This window comes from Panthera onca, chromosome B3 (genome assembly GCF_046562875.1).
Source record: "Panthera onca isolate mPanOnc1 chromosome B3, mPanOnc1 haplotype 2, whole genome shotgun sequence".
Taxonomy (NCBI): Eukaryota; Metazoa; Chordata; class Mammalia; order Carnivora; family Felidae; genus Panthera; species Panthera onca.
In genome coordinates this window covers 80,893,732-80,918,638 of record NC_138344.1, presented here as the reverse complement: position 1 = coordinate 80,918,638, position 24,907 = coordinate 80,893,732, and the positions used below count along the sequence as shown (strand labels likewise).

The following is a 24,907-nucleotide window of genomic DNA, read 5'->3' as shown; positions in this document are numbered from 1 at the left end:
TTCAAGAGATTTGTCCATATTACTGCATGTAATTGTAAATATTGTTGAGTCTTTTAAAAACTTGAATTTTCTCCACATAGATTGAACAAAAAACAGTTTACGGTAAACTAGATTTAGTTCAAGCTATTAGTTAAAGAACCAAACATTATCTTGGAATTCTTTTTTATTTTTAATTTTTTTTTTTTAATGTTTATTTATTTTTGAGAGAGATGGAGACAGAATGGGAGTTGTTTAGGGGCAGAGAGAGAGGGAGACACAGAATCCAAAGCAGGCCCAGGCTCTGAGTTGTCAGCACAGAGCCCGACGCGGGGCTCGAACTCACGAGCTGTGAGATCATGACCTGAGCCGAAGTCGGACGCTCAACTGACTGAGCCACCCAGGCACCCCAATCTTGGAATTCTTAGTACTGAGATAGATTTAAGTTTAGCATTTGAAATTAGATGATTGTCAGGGTTTTTTACTGGATATTTGAGAGAAATTTTTTCTTAAACTTTGTATGTTCTCTGTTTCTCTTTCCAGGTTAGTTATAATAGCACACAAGTACTATAATGTGTCGTTAATTTATCACTTCCTTCAACAAAGAACAATTCATTGTGTTTCATGTTTCTTAATGCTGCTGTAGCATTTTAAATTGTTTTTCTCTGTCTTCACAGACCTGGGCACTACATTCGCTATCACTGGTTATTGATTCTGCTGGCCCACTGTACCATATGCATGTGGAACCCACCCTTTCTCTTATTATAATGTTATTGTTAAATGTGCCTCCTACTCATGCTGAAGTTCAACAAAGTCTTGGTCGCTGTTTGAATGCCCTTATTACTACTTTGGGTCCAGAACTACAGGGTATGCATAGCTCATTTTGTGATGTTTTAAATTAAAAATACACATGTGAAAATGAATTCACTTATTACTGACTCAAATACTTGTCAGTGAAGTGAAGTTTAGCACAGTGTTCTATGCAAATACATGAGCAGAATATTGAGAGTCATCTCAGGAAGAAGATTTTGACTCCTGCATGTTGACATAATAGAAAATAACAGAGAAAGTAGGAAACTTAATGTAAGCTCCACCACTACTTTTTTTTTTTTTTTTTAAGTTTATTTATTTTTGCGAAAGAGAACGAGAAAACCCCAAGCAGGCTCCGTGCTGTCAGTGCAAAACTCAACACAGGGCTCAGTCTCACAAACCATGAGATCATGACCTGGGCCCAAATCAGGAGTCGGATGTTTAACCAACTGTGCCAGCGAGATGCCCCACTCCACCACCAGTTAATTGGATGACCTTTGGAAAATCTTTGTCTTTGGTCTTTGGTTTCCTTTTCTATTAAATGAGGGAAAAGTTGAAAAGCCTTTATGATTGGCACATAGTAGGTGATCAGTATATTTTGTGAAATGCCATCTAGTCTGATTTCTTTTACCTTGAAAAGATAAGGAGTGTCGTATTTAGAAAGATTAGATATATTTTTAATATGCTTTTCTTAACAATTGAAGTGAAAAATTCAAGTGGAATAGTGTAAAGAGCTTCTCTCTTCTAAGAAATAAATGACTGAGTCCCAAAACTCAGATAATCTGATCTTTTCAAATGTAAAGTCCATGAATGATTTTAATATTTGAAAGAAACTCAACTAATATAAGCAGGGCTAAGTTCATTAGCCATTCTAATTCCACTTTTCATGAAATTTTGGTGTAGCCTTCAGATAGGCTGAGGTTCTTATTTGCCTAGTGATTTGTATTGACAAATTTTTCAGACTAGGAGTAACTAACATAACCCAAAAATCTGCCACCTGGCTTTCTTTTGTAGAAGAAATTTACTTCATAGATCCTTAAGTTTAAAATTGGTTAAAATTAATAAACTCAATAATATGAGTTTAAAGAGGAATGATTTCATAGACGGATTATTCAAAGATTTGTGCTTTCATTTTAGGTAATAGTACTTCCATTTCCACCTTAAGGACTTCCTGTCTTTTGGGTTGTGCGGTGATGCAGGATAACCCAGACTGCCTTGTTCAAGCTCAGGCCATCTCTTGCCTTCAGCAGCTTCATATGTTTGCTCCAAGACATGTCAACCTGTCTAGCTTGGTCAGCTGCCTCTGTGTGAGTATAAAATTTTAAGTGAGTCCTTAGTTTTTTTTCATTGGAAACTTAGATTTATTTTTAATAATTCTCTAGTCTGTGTACAATAGCTGTTTCCTCTCGTTTCTGGTTTTTTTAGCGGGTAGGGCCAAATTTCATGTAATCGCATCTCAAACCTCTCATATATTGATTCAGTTTTGTTCTATTAATTTTGAACTTACCATTTGGAATGTTTATTCATTAATCAGTAAACATGTATTGGATGCTCAAATGTCCTGGGTACTGTATAAATGCTATAGGACATGGAAAAAATGTATGTGACATTATTTCAAATAATTATATATAAAGTTCTCTCCACCTCAGATGGGAAAATAACATTTTTCCTTAATATTCTAGTGGCATATGCATCAATATCTGGGTTCTAATAATATGTTTAATAAATAATGCAAGCTAAATGCTAAAAGTTCTGGTAAATGGTTCATAATCATCAGTGGTTTGAAGATTTACCTTGAGTATCACCACTTTCTATCTAAATTTGCCTCAAAAATTGGGTTACATTTGGAGTTAAAACTTGACACCATTGCTTTTAAACTATTTCTGCCCCTAGAATGTTTACAACACATTCCCATTAGTAACATGACAGTTGAGAATTATTACTTTAGACAGACCTTTCATTCACAAGCTGAAGGCAGGATATACAGCATTTCAGACCTTGAAAGAACTTCAAATATCATTAAAACTAATCCCCCCCCCCAAAAAAAAAAAAAAAACAAAAAACCAAGCACCAAAAAAGTCAAATAATTTGTCCAAGGTAACATATCTAGAAGTAGTGGTAGCTCTAAGTCTATAATCCAGGTTTCTTTTTTTTTTTTTTTTTTTTAATTTTTTTATGTTTTTTAATTTAGAGAGAGACAGAGTATGAGCAGGGAAGGGACAGAGAGAGAGGGAGACACGGAATCTGAAGCAGGCTTCAGGCTCCAAGCTGTCAACACAGAGCCCAATGAGGGGCTCGAACTCACGGACTGCAAGATCATGACCTGAGCCCAAGCCGGATGCTCAGCCGACTGAGCCACCCAGGCACCCCTAGAATCCAGTTTCTGAACTCCTTGTTAAGTTCCCATTTCTTTATTTCTTACTGACTTTGTAGTTTTGATTAGCTCTTAACCTCATCTCTACCACCTCCTAGCTTTGTGGCCTTAGAGAAGTCCCATAACCTCTTCCAGCCTCAGCTATCTTGTCTATAAAACAAAGATTGCACGAGATACCACCCATTAAGGCACATGTCCTAGGCACTTAATAACCACTCAATATGTAGTAGTTTTTATTTTCTAACATATAACTTAAACAGACATTATGTTAATGTTAATAGTGATTTTTATGGTCAAAGTTATGTAAGACTCTTAAAAAGAGGATGTGACTGACTTTTCTGATAGAAACTTGGTTCCTCTCTAGGTTAAACACATATTAGAGAAAATAGCACTTACTGGAAAAGGGTTTTTTTTTTTTACCTTTACTACTCAATGACTTTTCCCTAGGAATATTATTCTCTAATTCAAAGAACCATCCCCAAAACCAATTATTGAAAAATAGCCACTCTTTTGTAAGTTGGTCAGACTTTCACTCTCCATTATATTTATTGAGAAATAAAAAGCAAAACTTACTACTAATTCTTAGTGAATTAGAACTGATTAAATTTGTTACTTTTTTTTTTCCCAGACTGAGAAAGTTTACATATAAAGAATAGAGATTACTATTGGATGTTTCTCTTGGAATATTAAGAGCAGTTGCGAAAATCAAAATTAACAATTAACAAATATTATTTATGTTACTCATAATATTTAAGCAGTAAAATGATTTTTTCTTATTCAAAAGTCATTCAAAAATTGCTATCACTATAGTTTGTTAATTTCATGTCTTAATTTTTTAGTAAGCTTTTATTCTAAATTTATTAGATTGAATTTATTATATTTTAGAGTATTTCCTATAGTAAGAAAATTGCTTTTGCTTTCCTGTTTAACAACTTTATAATCAGATTTTCTTTTCTACAAAGAATTTAATTATTTAGCATGAAGTGTTTTCATTTTAATTGAAACTCCCTGAAGATTCAGAATATATTTCATCATTAGGAAAGAATCTTACAGAAAGGGTTTTCTTCTAACTGCATGCTGTTTAACTTCCATTCTGAACTTGGTCTTAGCTACACTAGCAATTCTGAGTATTCTAAGTTGGCTTCCAAGAGTAAAAAATTTATAATTAACTTGTGATGAAGTAAACCATTAACTTTGTCCCTTGCTGGACACCTGTTCATTTGAATGCAATCTAGATCACTCTTTTAACACTCATGTCTATTTGATCTGGCTTTGTTACTGAGGCTTAATGAGAGTTTCCAAAGGAAAATCTAATTACATAAATGTACATTTTTAAGTTATTGTATATTTTATATCTTTACATCTTGAGTTGACTGTTTCCAAGATCTTAGTTCAACTCCTATTTTAAGTTGGAAAATGAAATATTCATGGCATAGTTTTAAAGTCGAAGCTAAGCCAGTTTGAATGATAGCTCTATCAACATTTATATTTTAATGCTTAGCTGACTGTTGTCAAAATCATCCTAGTATTTATCTTTTGGTTTTGTCATGACCAGTCTGTCGTTTGTTTTTGTGCAGGAGATCTTGTTGGATAATTCTGTGTTGGTAGGTCCCTCACCCTCAATTCCTAACTTTTTTTTGAGGTTTGCAGTGCTGTTTCTTTGTGTCGTTATTTTGGTTGTAGATGTTCTTGTTTTCCCCTGCATCTCTTTGTTTAAGCTAACCATTAATGCAAAGTCCAGTATGTGTAGCATGTTACATGGTGATTATTTAATACCAGTGTAAACAAATCCTCCCTAACCTTCTCCAGCCAGTGCACTCACTCCTTGCACTTAATTTTGCATCATTTTGATTTAATATATTCATTTCAGAAAGGAATTATAATTACAGTTTGACCTAATTTCTGTATTTTGCCTGCTTGGTTTGTTTGCCTTAATTCACTCTGTTCCTCTTCCCAATATAAATGCTGGAGAATGACGTGGAGATATTAAATGTTCCGTTTTGCTTTGTGTGACTGCCTTCAATTTTTTTTCTACCAAACAAGTAAAGAGTACTTTTATAAGCATGCTGTCTCTAAAAGATTGTTTGACCAGCCTGAATAAATGCTGCGCCTGCCTTGTATTATATGTTTGTAAAACTCCAGTGAGATAACTAGTAGATTCATTAACTTTTCTTTAAAATTGCCTTGTAGAATGCTTTTTTGTTTTTGTTGTAAAATACAGCCATAATCTTGGGCATGAATAAACTTAATCTTTTTACATTTTAACTCCCTTGTTATCCTATATACTAGTTTCTAACAGTGGTTCTTTAACATGATTGGAATGACATTAACTTTAGACTTTGTGAATGGCATTCCTCTTTCGACTTTTCAGTTCATGATATGTCTTGAGGGTATAATAAAATATATTTATAAAGCAGTTCCCATCCATATGTTTCACTGATGATATATTCACAAACCTGTTCTGTCTTTGACTTCTGATAAAATTTAGTTTCACTCCCTTTGCATTTTTTTTTTTTTTTATGTGTTAAAAACCAGCTGTCACCACCTACTCTTTTTCTCAGAATTTATCCTCTGCTCTTTTCAACAAACTCACCTACTTCAGTTCTGTTTTTTCTCACATACACCATATCTAAATAAAGATCACTATACAAAGTATGCCCTTCTTTCTCAAATTTGCTTGGAAAATCAATAGTATAAGACACATATTCATTGACATAAGCCACACTTTTACTGGTCTTTGCTTTCATTGTTAGAAAAAAATAAATTGCAAAAACGTGACTTTATTCTACTTATGAATCACTTAGAAGAAATTTGTATCCAGAAACTTTTGGCTTTTTTAATTGTTCATTTAAGGTATATCGCAGTCATACCATTTACCTTCAGTAGACACAATCTATTGAGATTTACATTGTTCAAACACTTCTAAGAAAAATATGTGGAAGGAGTCTGTCATTCTAGCAGAAATATTCTTTATCTCTGATATGTAACATCTATGTACATACATGTATATCCATTATATACAAGTAGATATACATACATATAAAACCTGTTGTCTGTAATGTGTGTCTCTAGAGTGTTTTTGGTGAATATGTTTTCTGAGTGAAACTCTTTTCTGTCTTTATTTGAAAATGCGTTTACTTACTCTGGCATCTGAATAAAATACTAGTGATAGACTGTTAATAATAGTTAATAACTAACATTTATTGAGCACTTACTGTGTGCCAGAAACTATGCTAAGCCCTTTTGCATGTTTCTCTGAATTAACTTTGCAACAGCCCTATAAGATGGGGGTAGTGTTATTTCCATTTTACAAATAAGGAAACTAAGACACAGAGAGGTTAAATAATTTGCCCAAGGTCACACAGCTAGTAAATGGTGGATCTAGGACTCAAAGTGAGGCAGTTTGACTCCAGAGCCTCCCTTTTAACCAGTATGTTATATTGCTTATATGGATCTATATAAATTTCTACTTAGAGGATGGTAAAACATTATAATATTTTTGCATGAGCACAGTTGTATAAGCTACAAATAAAGTCTTTCTCAGTTGTATTTCTTTTATCTCGAAACTGTTTTATTCATGTAAATTTTGTGTCTTCTAACACTGTCCAGAGGCTTCTGCTTGGATGTGTTTATGAATATTTCATAATCAAGTACATGTACTACTCCTTAAGCTATTTATTTCTAAATTGTAATAAAAAATATGTACTAGAATAGTTTGTAGAAGTTTCTGTGTATTTAACAAATTGAATCTAGCCTAGTGATGAGCTGGACAGAATCAGGAGGGATCCAGTGTATGTCTATTAGACTTATTATAAATGCCACCAAGAATTTCAGCTCTTTCATTTCCCAATTGGTATTTTTCAGGTGAATCTTTGTAGTCCCTATTTGTTACTGAGAAGAGCAGTACTGGCTTGTTTACGTCAGCTTGTACAGAGAGAAGCAGCTGAAGTTTCAGAACATGCTGTTATGCTTGCTAAGGATAGCAGAGAAGAGTTGACTCTAGGTAATTCTTTTTGTCAACGTTATCTCCAGCTCAAATGATTTTTTTAATAAAATTTTTAAGTTCTTTTATTTATTTTGAGAGGGAGGGCTCCTGAGTGGGGAAGGGGCAGAGAGAGAGGGAAAGAGAGAATGAGAAGCAGGCCCCACACCAACACAGAGCCCGACATGAGGCTCATTTTCACAAATTGGAAGATAACAACCTGAGCCGAAATCAAGAGTCAGGTGCTCAAGGGTCAGACACTCAACTGACTGAGCCCCCCAGGCACCCCAGATAGTTTTTTTTAGTGTTTATTTATTTTTGAGAGAGAGAGCACAAGCAGGGGGTGGATGGTGCACAGAGAGAAGTCAGGGGTGGTGGGGGGAGTGGAAAGAGGATCTGAACCAGGCTCTGCACTGACCAGCAAGTGCGACACTGGGTTCAAGGTCATGAACCATGAGATCATGACCTGAGCCATAGCTGAACGCTCAACCAACAGAGTCACCCAGGCGTATCTCAAATGATTGTTTTAATTTTAAGTCTTCATTTAAACATGAATTTTTAAAATGAAATTTAAAAGTTAATATATAATGTCTTAAACCTGCTACAAGAGACAGTTACTAACAATTACTGCCATTCCCAACCAGTGATGTTACTGGTTTAGAAAAATTGTTTTCAAACTTAGGTCCCCAAACTAGCAATATCCACCTCACCAAGAACTTGTTAGAAATGCAAATTATCGGGCCCCATCCAAAATCTGCTTAACCAGAAATCTGGGAGTAAAGCCCAGCAATCTGTTTTCTATGTTTTTGCAATCCCTGTAAATGCATATTGAAATTTGAGAGCCACTCAAATTTTAGAGCAAGTTTTTTCACAACAATCCATTGAAGTTGGATTTAGCCCTTAAATAATTTACCATATGTGCCTTTCTTCCTCCAAAATCTCATTTAATAAAATTTATCATAGATAAGTCTTCTTTAGGTGGAAGGGTTTTTAGCCCCTTCTTTTTTTTTTTTTTTTTTTTTTTTTTTTTTTTTTTTTTTTAAACTCATGGAAAGAACATATAGATGTTGTTACTTGTTCTCAACGTTTTTTATTTATTTTTGGGACAGAGAGAGACAGAGCATGAACGGGGAGGGGCAGAGAGAGAGGGAGACACAGAATCGGAAACAGGCTCCAGGCTCCGAGCCATCAGCCCAGAGCCTGACGCGGGGCTCGAACTCACAGACCGCGAGTTCGTGACCTGGCTGAAGTCGGACGCTTAACCGACTGCGCCACCCAGGCGCCCCGCCCCTTCTTTATTTTAGAACTGAATTAAAGGATTTCTTAGTTGGTTAGATTTAAGTCTGTATGTCTTTATTTTAAAATTATGTGAGTAACCCAAATATACATATAAATTCATACAACCTCCAAAAATAGTAATGGTAATATCTTACTCTTTTATGCATATAGTTTCCAGAGTGCTGTCACACTTTGAGAAAGTCTCAGGCTTCACAAAGCTTTCCAATATCTAAAGCTCTCAGATCAGTGTGTTTTACTGTCATGCTGTGCTCCTTAGTTTGTTATTAGACTAAGACTTTAACTGTTTGACTTGAGTTCATCAGCATTGCTGAACTAGTATGGTAGCCACCCAAACAGGTGGCAGACCTCATTTGAAAACAATTGGTTACTTACCTTAACCAGAGAAATTTTAATCTTCTAACCATGTGAGATATTCTGCCTAAGTGACCTTCAGTTTATATTTACCACTGAAATTATCTGCATCTTTTGCTTTAGGCTTTTATTGCATAAATATGCTTGTATATGTTCCCAGAATTCTTGAATTAGCTATAGGAGTAAAATACAGTAAAAAACTCATTATATATTTCCTTTTTAAAATTTTGTGATTTTGGGGGCACCTGGGTGGCTCAGTCGGTTAAGCGGTCGACTTCAGCTCGGGTCATGATTTCGCGGTCTGCGAGTTTGAGCCCCGCGTCGGGCTCTGTGCTGACAGCTCAGAGCCTGGAGCCTGTTTCGGATTCTGTGTCTCCCTCTCTCTGACCCTCCCCCGTTCCTGCTCTGTCTCTCTCTGTCTCAAAAATAAATAAATGTTAAAAAAAATTTTTTTTTTAAATTTTGTGATTTTTCAAATGGAAAAAGTTCAAAGAAATGTGCGGTGAACACATATATTCACCTACTTAGCATCTTTATGGCATTCATTTTATATAACTTTCTCTCTTTCCATACTTACACAGATGCATATCTTTTGCCAGACCGTCTGAAAGCAGACTGCAGACATCATGACAGCTCACTCCTAATACATACATTTTCCTTCATGACCACACATCATTTCTGTACTTAATAAAATTAACATTGATAAAGTAGCCATCATAGAATATGCAGTTCTCACACAAATTTCCCCAGTTATCCAAAAAATGTTCTTTATGACTCCTTACTACCCTCCCTTACCACCACCCAAATTTAGGATCCAGCCATGATTCACATATTACATTGTTTGTTCTGTGTCTTTAGACTCCTAATCTGAAACATTCTTACTGATTCCTACTGAAGTATAGTTGACACACAGTGTTAATTTGTTTCAAATGTACAGCATCGTGTTTCCACAAGTTTCAGTAAACATTATGCTATGTTCACAAGTGTAGCTACCATCTGTCACCATACCACACTATTATAGTACCACTGACTTATATTCCCTATGCTATACCTTTTATTCCTCTGATGTCTCCTTCTAGTCTTTAAAAGATAATTTCTCTTACAAAATAGTATAATAGTAGCATTATCTTTAGAATCTAAATGCTTTCATAAATTCTAGATAAGTTCAGGTTGCCTGGGTGGCTCAGTTGGTCAAGCGTCTGACTCTTGATTTCAGTTCAGGTCATGATCTCACAGTTCATGGAATTGAGCCCCATGTCAGTCAGCACAGATCCTGCTTGGGATTCTTCTCTCCCTCTCTCAACTGTAAAATAAATAAATCAATACATACATACATACATACATACATGCTAGATAAGTTAATTCTTCAAGAGAAAATTTATTCTTTTGGCATTTCCAGAATTAGAGGAAATGGATGCTAGACGAGGCTTATGTTTCTCCTTTGAGGTGCTTCATTACTTTGCAGTGAGAATATTTGCATGTAGTATTTTAATAACTCCAGAATGTGTGTACTTCTCATATGGCAGTTTTGTTTTCTGTATTACTTAGATCATCGATTTTCTTCTTGTCAGATGCTAACATCAGAGAAGTGGGCCTTGAAGGGGCATTATTGACCTTACTAGACAAAGAGACAGATCAGAAGTTATGCAATGATATCAAAGAGACTTTAAATCATATGCTTACATCTATGGCAGTGGATAAGCTCTCCTTCTGGTTAAAGCTTTGTAAAGATGTACTTGCTGCATCTGCTGGTGAGTATTGGTGGTTACCAGTTGAAATAAAATTGAAAGTGAAAATGTTCTATAAAATTGTTTGCCACTGACAATTTTGTCTGAGTATTTGGGTTGTAATTGCTTGTTGCATTTTTCAAGTGAAAATTCTAGTGTTTAACAAACTGAGGGTTGATGGGGGTGGGAGGGAGGGGAGGGTGGGTGATGGGTATTGAGGAGGGCACCTTTTGGGATGAGCACTGGGTGTTGTATGGAAACCAGTTTGACAATAAATTTCATATATTGAAAAAAGAAAAAAGAAAATTCTAGTGTTTAAGTCTAACACTTAGGCCTGTGGGTTTTAGTATTCTTCTGATTGTCGTTTATGACTTCCCTGTCTAAAACAAACTAAAAAGTAGGATTATTTGTACTATAAAATGGATGACCTGACTTACAGTAGCCCCATCGTTTGTTTTCATGCATATAATAGTTGAGGGATTGCATCAAATCAACTTAATAGAAAAATCATCAAAAGTTACAACATTCTGAGCAAGCAAGTTTCTCTATACTTAATAATGTTGATTTCAAACAGGGTTAAAAAATACTGTTATTTACCTAATGTATTTGTAAGTATAAGATAATGGTTAGTGAGAATGTGTATTAGAGTCTTTCAAATTTGTATCTTTGGAGTAAGAGAGAAAATAAATGAAAGGAAGAAAAGAGACAAATCAGTTCTGTTCCAGGTACTGTACATACTTTATCTGATTTAATCCTTTAACCATCCAGTGAGTAGGAAGTTAATATTCCATTTTGCACAAGAAAAAACAAGGTTTGGAAAGGTTAGGGAATATGTCCAAAGACATACACAGGTAGATTCAGACTTTACCCTGCATGACTTTAAAATCCAGCTTTCCATGGGGCACCTGGGTGGCTCACTCGGTTAAGCATCTGACTTAGGCTGAGGTCATGATCTCACAGTTCGTGGGTTCGAGCCCCACATTGGGCTCTGTGCTCACAGCTCAGAACCTGGAGCCTGCTTTGGATTCTTTGTCTCCCTCTCTTTCTGCTTCTACTTATGCTCTGCTCTCAAAAACCTTCCTAAACAAAAGCAAAATGAACTATTGGGACTTCATCAAGACAAAAACTTCTGCACAGCCAAGGAAACAATCAACAAAACTAAAAGGCGACCTATGGAATGAGAGATATTCGCAAATGACATATCTGATAAAGGATTAGTATCCAAAATCTATAAGAGTTTTTAAAACTCATGACCCAAAAAACAAATAATCCAGTGAAAAAAAAGGGCAGAAAACATGAATAGACATTTTTCCAAGAAGACATACAGAGGGCTTACAGACACATGAAAAGATGCTCAACGTCACTCATCCTCAGGGAAATACAAATCAAAACTATGTTGAAATACCACCTCACACCTGTCAGAAGGGCTAAAATTAACACCACAGGAAACAACCGATGTTGGCAAAGATGCAGAGAAAGGGGGAACCCTCTTACACTGTTGGTGGGAATGCAAACTGATACAGTCACTCTGGAAAACAGTATGGAGATTCCTCAGAAAATTAAAAATAGAGCTGTCCTACCATCCAGCAATTGCACTAATAGGTATTTATCCAAAAGATAGAAAAATACTGATTCAAAGGGGCACATGCACCCCAATGTTTATAGCAGCACTATCAACAATAGCCAAATTATGGAAAGAGCCCAAATATCCATGAATGGATAAAAAAGATGTGGTGTATGTGCACAGTGGAATATTACTCAGCCATCAAAAAGAATGAAATCTTGGGGCACATGGGTGGCTCAGTCAGTTAAGTGTCTAACTTTTGATTTTGGCTCAGGTCGTAGTCTCATGTGAGTTTGAGCCCCATGTCAGGCTCTGTGCTGACAATGTGAAACCTGCTTGGGATTCTCCTTCTCTCCCTCTGTTTCTGCCCCTCCCCCACTCATGCTCTCTCTGTCTCAAAAAAAAAAAAAAAAAAAAAAGAATGAAATCTTGCCATTTGCGGTGACATGGATGGAACTAGACTGTTAAACTAAGTGAAATAAGTCAGTCAGAGAAAGACCAGTACCTTATGATTTCAGTCATATGTGGAATTTAAGGAACAAAAAGAGGGAAATAAACCATGAGACTCTTAACTATGGAGAACAAACTGAGGATTAATGGAGGGAGGTGTGGGGGAGATGGGCTAGGTGGGTGATGGGTAGTAAGGAATGCACTTGTGAGGAGTACTGAGTGTCATGTGTAAGTGATGAATCCCTGAATTCTCCTCCTGAAACCAATGTTACACTATATGTTAAACTAGAATTTAAATAAAAACTTTAAAAAAATAATAGTAAAATTCAGCTTCCTACTATATTTCAGTAGCTCTTAAACTCAGTTACTCAAGCTTTATAATTTAATGTATTATCTGAATTACGTTGAAGAAAGGCATCATTTTTAAAACTTTGTTTTACATTCTCCACTGTCTCCCTTGATTCTTATTGCTCCTCTTCTCTTCCATTGATTTATATCTGTTCTTTCAGTTACTATGCTTTATATGTTTTCCTTTGTTGAGGCTCTCTTCTATCCCACCACTTGAGAACTTACAAGAACTTCTCCTTTGGAAGAAAATCTGTATGTGCGTAGATAAACAGGTTGATTACACTTTTCTGGTATCTCACCTATTTCTGGTATCTCCCAGAGCTTTGTTCTCGGTTTTCTTTTACCATTTGTTCTTTATCCTTTGTAGTTTGGCTTTATCCTTTCTTATTAAGAAAACACATAGGGCGCCTGGGTGGTTCCGTAGATTGGGCATCTGACTTCGGCTCAGATCATGATCTCACAGTTCATGGGTTCATGCACCATATTAGGTTAGGTGCTGATGGTTAGGAGCATGGAGCCTGCTTCAGATTCTGTGTCTCCCTCTCTCTCTGCCCCTCCCTCACTTGTGTGCTGTCTCTGTCTCAAAAATAAACATTAAAAAAAAATTTTTTTAAACAAAAAATGAAAACACACATTTCAGTCTGTTGACTTATTACCTTAGTCTTAAGACAGGACTTTGCTATAATTTTGTGACATCTTTGCTTTCATAACACACTCAAGAAATGTTGACATACAAGATAATTTAAGGGGCCCTGGGTGGCTTAGTCGGTTAAGCATCTGACCCTTGATTTCGGGTCAAGTCATGATCTCACAGTCAGGAGATCAAGCCCCTTGTCAGGCTCTATGCTGACTGTGGAGCTTGCTTAAGATTCTCTCCCTCTGTCTCCCACTGTCCCTTTCCTGCTTGCATGTGCACTCTTTCTCAAAAAATAAAAACAATTTATTTAAAAAAAATTTTTTTTAACATTTATTTTTGAGAGACAGGCACAAGTGGGGGGGGGGGGCAGAAAGCGAGAGAAGGATACACGGAATTCAAAGTAGTCTCTAGGCTCCGAGCTGTCAGCCCGACACGGGGTTTGAACCCACGAACCATGACATCATGACCTGAGCTGAAGTCGGACACTTAACCAAGTGAGCCACCCAAGCGCCCCAAAAAGTAAAAAAAAGTTTAAAGAAGATATTTTAAGGGAAAAAAGGTTGGTCTCTTTTATAGCCTAGTTCAATTTGAAGTTGAGTTAAACAGAGTTAATAAGTTAACAGTTAATATAAGGAAGAAATAATTCATTCCTCACTGCTCAGGCCATTGGGAAAATATGAGACTATAAATGACAGAAATGAGCCTATCTTAAGAAAAATATTTTCAGATGTGTTTAGTAGGTTCAGGAACCTTCTTAAATCTGTTCAAAGCCCTAGTGTTAAAACAGTCTCCCTAGTGCAATCCCTCATACTCTGGATATGAGAGAATTTTGAGCCTCCTTAAGCATAACTGTCTACATACAGGGGACTGATGATTATCCTAGTATTTAGTATCATGTCTATAGTATCACGTTTAGTTTGTTAACTTTCAATATAATTGGAACAACTTTGTCATTTTGACCTGGAACAGTTCTTACAGCATTTCTTTGGATACCACTGCTGCCTGTAGTTACTAGATATGATTATATTACACTGTTGAAGGTTTGTAAGCAACAATTTTAGTCTCAATTTGAAGTCATAAATATGTCTTCCATTTGATTGTAATTACATGTATTCTCCCTTGATAAAAGATTTTACAACTGTAACTTGTGTGGATACAATGCAAGAAGAGGAAGGAGATAAAGGGGATGATGCCTCAGTTCTGACCACCAGAAATGATGACAAATCCTATCCCTTTACCAATCCCCGATGGGCCACTAGAGTCTTTGCTGCTGAATGTGTCTGTAGGATAATTAACCAGTGTGAGAATGCACACAGCGCACATTTTGACATTGCTTTAGCGCAAGAAATGAAAAAAAGGGATTCAAGAAGTAAGTGACATAATAATGAAGAGACCAAAGCATATACATAGAAATGTTGTCTGCCTATGTTTTTAATATTAATTTAAGAAGTAAAACTAGAAAGAAAGTAGTTTGTATTGTTCCAAATCAGTTATGAAACTGACTATAATATTTATATAAGCTAAAAGTCAAGCATAGTTCTAATGTTTTAACACATTTTTAATGATTAAGCTTCTTAAATAGTCATTTACTTATGTTTAATGGGCATGTGCATGAGTTAAGTTTATAATCATGTTCTTGGAAAGTAGTTTGTGCACTATTAGCTAGCTCCAAAAATTTATTTTCTGAATTATAACCTATAGTAATTTTGCTTATAGATTATTTTGGTTTCATAAATATTACCCAGAAAATGTTTGAGCATATCACATTGTAAAGTAAACCTGCTTGCAAGATCATTTCCCCCTTTTTTTTGTTCAGTTTTATTGTCTGTACCTAAAGGGATCTGTGTGTGTATTATGGTTTGGTGTCTAATTTTCAAAATTCACTTAAGCACATTATGTTCAAAGACACAGTGCACATATCTAAAAGTCATGGATATATTTTTTACCAGACAAAAGAATTATATAGCAAAATGTTGCTATTGTCAGTGTGGGAGTACGAATTAGGTATCTGTGTTTTAATGATTTTTCAAGCAAGCATTTATTGAGTGATAAGCACCATGCTAGACCAATAGGTATAAAATTAGTATATCAGAGATGTTTAGTAATTCCTTTGTTCCCAATTAAAATTGTAATTGGCACTTGCTAAGATGAGTTGGTTTCTTTATTGTGACCCATAACATTCTTAAAATTAGTCCCAGATATATTTTAGGTAGAATTTAGTTGTACCCCTGAACATTTTATTGTTGGAATATTATTAAAGGATTGTCCTGTGTCCTGTAGAATTATTATACTGAAGAATGTATTGTAGGAATGAAAGGAATTCTCATTTATAATTTTATAGCTACAAATATTTTTTAATATTCCCGTTATTTGTATGTGTGCCAAGACATAGAAAAATAAGATAATCTAGTCCAAATAAAGAACCACATAAAACTGTTTTTCAAAAGAAATGTTAAGTCTTTTAGCTTCAACTTGGCACAAAGAGAAAAATTAGCTGCCTAATTCGTCAACACCCAAAGTTTCCTAAATATCTTCTAAAATGCTTTTATTGAAAAGTCCGAACAAAGTTTTTATTGATAGTACTACTAATACTCTTTTAAAGGATGCTAATTTTGCCTTTGGTTTTTGAATAGCTGTGTAATTGTTTGCTTTAGGAGTTTATTGCTGTGATTGTTTGCAGGAGCCTAGTAACTCCATCTTTAAAGTCTATGTTTAACAAACAGTAAAACAAAACAGTAAATCAAATCAGAGGTATTTAAAAGAAAGTCTAGAAAAGTCTGTGCAATCAAAGGGAGAAGAAATGATTACTTAACATAAATCTTAGTTCCAGCATATGCTTTTTCTTGATAAGACTTTTTTAATCTTGTAGATGACTTTTTGGTGCTACATCTTGCCGACTTAATTCGCATGGCCTTTATGGCTGCCACAGATCATAGTGACCAGCTCCGTCTTTCTGGCCTTGAAACACTGTTAGTTGTTATTCGGCGATTTGCAGCTATTCCAGAACCAGAGTTTCCAGGTCATGTGATCCTGGAACAGTATCAAGCCAATGTAAGCACTTTCTGTTAGAGAATTTTATTTTTTAACACCTTGGATAAAAAGTCTGTGAAAGTAATTACTACTTTTTTTTTACATAATGAGTATATGTCTCTGCTAATATGTCACCAATATATAATCAGCATATAGAAAATGTGTATGTTTGAAGAAGAAATCTCCGAAGTAAAAGCAAAGTGGTACATAAACAGGTCTTTTATAACAGTAAAGGTTAATAGTCAAAACCTGCTAGGTAATGTGGGGGAATAAAGTACTCTGCTAATTAAATTCTTTACAAAATACCTGAATATTCCTAAGATATGCTAAATCATTACTAAATATTCCATTTAGGCTACATGCTTGTCACTCCTGGAATAGATGAGTGTTCTATCACACACATTACATGTAATCCTCCAGCAACATTTATCCTTCCCTACCTCTCATGATTCAGAGACAGCTTTTGTGGGTTAGCATTTAGGGAGCCAGGAACAGTTTACCAGTTGACTAGCTGTCTCCATCACATCTTCCTAGCAGGAAATGCCCATGTATGTTCCAGGAGAAAGCAAAAGGAAGGGACTCGAGTTATATAGAACTGTCATATTAGAATGAAATATTACAATTCACTGTAGGGGGAGCTCTGTTATATTCTTAGCCCTCTTAAAATTGCAAATGAGTGGCACCTGGCTGGCTCAATGGGTAGAGCATGGGACTCTCAATCTCAGGGTCATGAGTTCGAGCCCCATGTTGGGCATAGAGCTTGTTTTAAAAAATTGCAATGATAGAAATATAATTACAGCTCACTGAAACTGAAGAGGAAAATTATTTTCAAGAATCGCAGTTGGCTCTGTTGTCTTGTACACCAGCTTTATTCTCAAGTTTGCTCTCTCCAAGTTGTATCAAAATGGCTCTCTCTTAGCACCCAGTCTTTTTTTTTTTTCTTAAATTTATTTATTTTGAGAGAGTCAGAGTGCAGATGGGGGAGGGGCAGAGAGGGAAGGAGACAGAATCCCAAGTAGGCCCTACACTGCCAGCACATAGCCTGACTCAGGGCTCCACGACCTGAGCTGAAACCAAGAGTCAGACGCTTAACTGACTGAGCCGTCCAGGTGCTCCACGCACCCATTCTTAAAAAGAGACCATGCTTCTGTCCCAGTATTCCCAGCAAACGTCTTCAAGGAGAGCTTTCATTACCCCTGGTTGGATCCCTGGAGTCACCAGTGCTCTCATCTCCATAGCAACAACAGGAGATAAGAGAAGGTTACTCGAAGGAAAATTGAGGTGCTTTTATCTAAAAACAGATATAGTGGACAGGCAGAAAGAAACAGGTGTCCAGAATACCTATTGTAAACAACTTAAAAATATTAAAGAGATGAAGAGTTTGCGCTATCTTACTTATTGATGCTTGGTATTTCCTATCATTTGTTGCCAGGTAGGAGCGGCACTTAGGCCAGCCTTCGCCTCAGAGACACCACCTGATGTCACTGCCAAAGCATGTCAGGTAAATGGTTAAAAAGACAGAACTTAAAAAGTAAAAACCTCTCTTAGCACAGGGTATCTTAGAATACTTTAGATTTGTATTTCAAGTGAGATCGAACATTTTTTCATGTATCTAAGAGCCATTATAATCTACAGTTTTAAAGTTGCTTTTCTGGGAGTGATTGTCAGACTTTCAATATCCAGCCCTAAAGCAGAACTGACTTGAATTATTTCTAAACATAATGGAATAAACTAACTTTAGTCCATTCTTTCAACTTTCTTTTATTCACTTGTATTCACTTGTATTTGAGTACCTTGAATATTCAGAGAACTGTATTAAATATTGTATGAGGTCTCTATTATCACTTCATTGTATTCTTGCTGTAAGTCATTAAAATCTTTTGTTAAATGAATGAGACAGGAAGTAAATAAATAGATGGAAGGGGAAAAATTAGTTTTTTCTAGAAAAAGAAAAATACTGTGATCCAGGAAAACCTCTGATAATTGAGCAAATTGTTTGCATTGGAGAATTATTAATGATGTTTTGTTTTAAAACATTTTTAGTATCTCATTTTCAAAATAACCAAAATTTTCATTGGGGTTTTTTAAATGTTAAGTTCTTTATCTTTCAGCAGTTATCTTAATTAACCACACAATCTCTGCTTTTAAAAGAGTAAGAAGAAATAATCAAGATTGAATTTTTTTTTAATGTTTTATTTATTTTTGAGAGAGAGAGAGAGAGACAGAGTGAGCAGGGGAGGGGCAGAGGAAGAGAGAGAGGAACAGAGGATCCCAAGCAGGCTCTGCATAGAGAGTGCAGATGTGGGGCTCAAACCATGAATCACGAGATCATGACCCAGGCTGAAGTTGGACGTTCAACCAACTGAGCCACCCAGGCGCTCCAATCAAGATTGAAGATTTAATTCAAATGTTAATCCAAACATTTATTAAAGTGGTACCTTTCGTGTCTGCATTTCTCCATATTAATAACACCTGAAACTCTCTGATTTATATACTAACCAGCACTGGTTTCCTTGCTTCAACCTTAGACTTCATTCCCTTTTACAATGCTGGCTTTTGACTGGCATTATCAGCCACATCCTTTGGGTTTCCTGATAGCAAGATGATTTCATTGTCTAGATTCCTGAGATATAGGTGAGCTCTGCTGAACTTACAAGGGAGGTATTTATAATTTTTAAATGTAACTTGATTTTCTTAAAAACCAGGTTTGCAGTGCCTGGATAGCAAGTGGAGTTGTGAGTGACCTTAATGATCTCCGAAGAGTTCATCAGTTGCTTGTTTCATCATTAACAAAAATACAGGCTGGAAAAGAAGCTCTGAGTCACTTATATAATGAAAGTGCTTCTACCATGGAGATCTTAGCTGTGCTGAAAGCCTGGGCAGAGGTTAGTGTGCTTCTCCATTTATAACTGGAATTTTAGAAGTTGTTAATAAACACCGTAGGCTATAAATTGAAATTGACTGTTTAAAACACAATAAGTCCATTTTTAAGGTTAAGAAAAGATGTTCAACATGAGATTTTTTTATATATTAATTGACTTTTTAGCCAAGCATTCTAAAATATCTTTTATTGCCTGTTATCTGCTACTTTAGGCAGGGGCAGCCATGAGCTGCAAGGACTTTATAATAACCAGTGGAAATCAACTTTTATTGACATCTGAATTTTGGAAGTGTGGGTTTGCTTGTATGTTATATCAATTCTGTACATACTTCACTGTTTTTTTAGAGCTCTTTCACAGAATAGCTTTTAATTATTAAATAACAGTCATTTTCTTTTCCAAAATTAGTGAAATCTTATAGGAAAATGTTTAACTTTATTTACTGTTCTAATCAGGAAGAAAGATAAATAATTTTTAGGTTTACTACGAAAATGAGCACATATGAAAGTAGATGGAATAATATAATGCGCTCATGTATACACATCATTGGGGTTTCAGCAGTTCCCAAGCTTGGCCAGCCTCAGTTCATATATCATCTTAATGAAGGTATATAGTCTCAGATTGCAACTGAGAGAATTAACCAATATGTAAAAAAACATTTCCTCCATTAGAGCAAATTAAAACCTGAAGATTGGAGTCCATGTATTTTTGTCATTATTTGGGTTTGACAAACCTTATTTAGGAAGTAGTTCTGCCTAGAACTAATGATCTTTAACAGTAAACTCTGTATGCTTTTAAACATTTGCTGTTAGTAGAGCAAACAGAAATTTTCTCTTCTCTCTAACCTATTTTTATAAATAATTCTCTACTTATGTAGTGTTCTTTATAATAATTTTAATCTCTGGGCTCTTGCTTAAGCCCCTTATCTCCCATTCTCTCCTCAGTAAAAATAATGACTGACGAACAGATTCTGTACAACCAAGGTCCATAATCTCCTATCTAAAATCCTTGGAGCCAGATACATTTGGAATTCAGAATTTGGGGAATTTTTGAAAAGTAATACAGTACATATTCCATGTATCCCTCCAAAAAATTGAAGCAATACCATAGAATCTATAATCAAGCACATTGATATAGTTGTAGTAAAATGTTTGAATATTCACACTATGTTGAATGGAGACTATAAATCGTCTCAAATAAATTCAGTCAATTTTGCCACCAAATTAAGTATTTTTCAGTGCTTTTTAGATGTCGGAATTGTAGATAAAGGGGTAGAACATGTTATATCCTGTGTTGAATACTTTCACATTCTTGTTTTTTTGTTTTTTTTTTTTTTTGGTCTGAGAATCTGTAAACATTTCTCACTTGTATGTGCCCTGAGGTCATCTAGAAAGTATTGTTATGGTAGCTTCCAATGTAGTAACACTGCAATTGTGCTTTCAAAATGTAAATGCAGGCTCATGTGTAACTTAACATGCTTTGTCTGTTACAAATCTATCTTTAGGAAATTCTTAGATATCAAAATCAAATTTATTCCATTACCAGCAGACCCTGAAAAACATTCATAAACTCAAGACCATAAAAAAAACAGATTTCAGACTTAGCTCTTTTACCATGAAATGAAAATAAAGTATCTTCTTTGCATGTTACTTCTGGAATAATGTCTAAAACATATATAGGCCTCTCTTTTTTTTTTTTTTTTTATCTTTATTTATTTTGAGAGAGAGTGAGCGAGCACGCACAAGAGTGGGGGAGGAGCAGGGAGAGGGAGAGAGAGAATTCTAAGCAGGCTCCACGCTGTTAGCACAGAGCCCGAAGTGGGCTCTAACTCACAAACTGAGATCATGACTTGAGCCGAAACCAAGAGCCAGATGCTTAACTGACTGAGCCACTGGGGCTCCCCTGCTTTCACATTTTACAGTCCTATGAACAGTCCATCTTCATTCTATTTATGTAAACTTTTTATGGTGATTTAGAAGTAACTTTGAAAGAATATTTTCAGTATTTCAGCTTATTGCCACTCAGAAATGGCCATCTGAAGCCATTTATTGAGGTAGATTATAGGGCTATAACTAGACTCAGTGAGAAAGAGTGTTGTGATCATTTAGTTGGAGCTTTCAGGGATGTCAAAGTGCAGAATGGTGGCATAGTTGTCAAGCATTTGCTATCCCTAGTTGCATCCCATTAAAGAGAATATTTTTAGATCTTTCTGTCCCAGTTTGTGTGTGTGGCTACATGTGTATACCTTGGTATCAGAGTGCATTTGAAGTACAGCATGCTTAAAAGTAAGGTTGGTCTCCTCAGCAAGATAAAAATATTTTAGCACCTTTTTAATGGGTATAAGAGCTTCCTAATTACAAATTAACCCTTTAACAGGTCTACATAATTGCTGTAGAAAGACATAAAAGCCACAGACAACCTTTGAAGACTACCACCTGTTCAGAAGAGAGTGTCAGAAATGGGTCATATTCATCAGATGGACTGCTTGACTTGGTTCACACAGACCTGGGCACGCTGAGTAGGCTCTGGCTTGCTGCGCTTCAGGATTTTGCTCTCTTAACTTTGCCTTCAGAATTTGCTTCCCAACTTCCGGTTGAAGGTAAGGGGTTTGTAATAGATGTACATAATTCCTAGAGTGACAGTAACTTTTCAGAATTTATCCCTTAGCAAGTAATATTTATCTGAAACATTTTCTGTAGAATAATTTCCATTTATAGACTAAGCATGTGAGTGTTGCTTGAGGCTAGATACCCTGAAGTTGACCTTCTAGATAATAAGGCATGCACATCTTACCTCACAAGATACTGCCATATTGCTCTCCAAAGCAGTTATAACAATTTTTTTTAAGTTTATTTATTTATTTTGAGAGAGACAGAGACCATGCAAGTGAGGAAGGGGTGGGGGGCGGGGGGGTTGCAGTGTAGAATCCTAAGCAGGCTCCATGTTGCCAGCACATATGCCATTGAGGGGCTTGAACTCAAAAAACCATGAGATAATGATCCTTGCCAAAACGAAGAGGCAGATGCATAACCAACTGAGCCACTCAGGGGCCCTAGCAGTTAAAACAATTCATATGCCCACCAACAGCATGTTTCTGTTTCACTACATCTTCTATCATTATGTGTTGTCATACTTGATCATTTCTGCCATTAGGTGGGTATGAAATAGTTTTTCATTGTTTTATTTTGTTTTTTCATTGATTGAAAACCTTTTTTTATAGTTTTATGGGCTAAGTTTCTTCTTCCATCAATCACCTAGTCATAGGCCTTGTCCATTTTCTACTTGGTATTTGTCATGATTTTACTGACTTGTTAATCTCTTATATAACTTTGGTATCATTCCTTTATGAATGCATGCTTCCCAAGTCTATAGCTTATTCTTTCTTTATTTTTCTAAAACTAATGTAATCAGTCATTTATGGTTTATGGTTTTGTGTAACACCTGATAGGTTTTTTTTATTTAAGATCATAAAGACTAGAAGCATTACAGTTTTGCTTTTTACATTTTGGGCTTTAGTGCAGCTAGATTTATTTTGTGTGTATGGAATGGGGATAACATCTAATTTTGTAGTCAGTGATTAATACTGCATTTTATGGATTGGATATTTGGTAGCCACTTTTATTCTTCATGTTATTCCAAAATGTTGTGTGTGGGGGTTTGTTTGTGTTTTGGTTTTTTGTTTTGTTTTGTTTTTACTCTTTGATAAATTCTAAATCAGCCTGCCAACTCCTATTAGAATTTTACCTGGAATTATACACAAAGAGATAGGAGTGGTTTTTGTACTTTTCAGTAGCATCAAAATGTAAATAAACTGATTTATTGGCATAGTTGTCAGCCACTAGTGAATGACAGGCATGAATCAACATAAGTAAATCTCAAAAACATAAAGTTAGGTGAAAAAAAGCAAGTTCAAAAAGGTTACATATGGGGCACCTGGGTGGCTCTGTCTGACTTCAGCTCAGGTCATGATCTCACAGTTTGTGAGTTCAAGCCCCGAGTCGGGCTCTGTGCTGACAGCTCAGAGCCTGGAGCCTGTTTCAGATTTTATGTCTCCCTCTCTCTCTGCCCCTCCCCTGCTTGTGCTCTGTCTCTCTCTCTCTGTCTCTCTCTCTCTCTCTCTCTCTCTGTCTCAAAAATAAAAAAAAGGTTACATACAATATGGGGTCTTTTAAGTAAAGTTAAACACAAAATAATAGCACATATTATTTATGAATACAAACATCTATTGTGGGAGTGATTTCACACTGACTTGAAGAGAATGGTTATAGAAGAGGGATAAAAATTAGTGGTATAACTAAGTTCTAGGTTTTTTTTTTCTTTTTCTTTTTTATAAGTAATGATTTAAGAAAGGCAAAATGTTTATATTAATCTTGTAAGTAAGTAAATGGGCAGCAATGTTTGTTTCAAATACACACCACATATAAGTTCCTTAAAGAAACTTGGGATGATAGGAATGATTTGTTATCTTACAACAAAGAAGACAAAAGATGTAGTAGGAGCTAATCTCTTTTATTCCTCCTTAAACTGCTTCCGCTTTTTTGTAGGTGGTGCTTTCTACACAGCAGAGACTAGTGAAAATGCAAAATTGCATTATTACAATTCCTGGGCACTTATCCTGCATGCTACAGCATTGTGGCTTACCAGCACAGGCTTTGTGGTTGCTGACCCAGATGAAGGAGTATCTCATCTTTCAAGACCTGTAACACCTACTTCTATGTGTCAAGGTTCATCATCTGGGGCTACAGTAAAGTCACCTGAGGATGTCTGCACTGATAGATTCCATCTTATTTTAGGTCAGTAAAAGAACTAACAATCTTCTAACCCTACAAAGTTTTTCTTGAATTGTGCCTCACTGTCTATCAACTCTTGGTGGTGATTACCTCATCTTTGTTAGGTGTTAGCGATAACCTTGATATAAATGAGTGAACTTATATACATTTTACAAAATTGCAGATGTCATTAAGTCTAGAATCCCATTTACAGGCTGGCTTCAGCATCATGTTGAATGAATGATAGAAATTATAAGACAATCCTAGTTCTTTGTACATAATTTTTAAAAGATCCATGTAGATCTATACATTTTTGGGGGGCTCCGGGGTGGCTCAGTCAGTTAAGCATCCAACTTTGTAAGCTCCAGTCATGATGTCACAGTTCATGAGTTCAAGCCCCACATCAGGCTCTGTGCTGACAACTCAGAACCTGGAATCTGCTTCAGATTCTGTGTCTCCCTATCTCCCTGCCCCTACCCCACTCATGCTCGCTCACTCTCTCTCTCTCTCTCTCTCTTTCTTTCTCAAAAATAAACATTTTTTTTTAATTATAAAATTTTTAAATTTCTCTGTATATATTAAAAATATCAATATACTGAGGCAGTCTACCTGTCCCCACTGTGGGCTCCTATCTGCATTCTTAAGGATTACAAGGTTCAAGTATACTCAAAGGTACAAAAGTGCAAGCAAATATTTAAGGTCAAAGATAAA

General features: G+C 35.7%; 1 protein-coding gene and 1 non-coding gene across 9 annotated transcripts in view; both read left to right on the top strand.

Moving 5' to 3' along the window:
- HEATR5A (HEAT repeat containing 5A) overlaps positions 1-24,907 on the top strand; it is a 118,333-nt gene that overhangs the window by 72,041 nt on the left and 21,385 nt on the right. For 6 of the 8 annotated variants that reach the window (XM_060619439.3, XM_060619438.3, XM_060619435.3 and 3 more), the window contains 11 exons: positions 654-843; positions 1,924-2,093; positions 4,738-4,764; positions 7,025-7,163; positions 10,364-10,543; positions 14,648-14,887; positions 16,388-16,569; positions 17,981-18,049; positions 19,254-19,433; positions 21,804-22,026; positions 23,972-24,220. In XM_060619439.3, coding sequence (XP_060475422.2) covers positions 654-843; positions 1,924-2,093; positions 4,738-4,764; positions 7,025-7,163; positions 10,364-10,543; positions 14,648-14,887; positions 16,388-16,569; positions 17,981-18,049; positions 19,254-19,433; positions 21,804-22,026; positions 23,972-24,220 — 1,849 coding nt within the window. The remainder of the gene's footprint in view (positions 1-653; positions 844-1,923; positions 2,094-4,737; positions 4,765-7,024; positions 7,164-10,363; positions 10,544-14,647; positions 14,888-16,387; positions 16,570-17,980; positions 18,050-19,253; positions 19,434-21,803; positions 22,027-23,971; positions 24,221-24,907) is intronic. The other 2 variants (XM_060619442.3, XM_060619440.3) reach the window with 1 other exon arrangement.
- Positions 17,230-17,302, top strand: TRNAE-CUC (transfer RNA glutamic acid (anticodon CUC)). The gene has a single exon. It is a non-coding gene; the product is annotated as a tRNA-Glu (tRNA).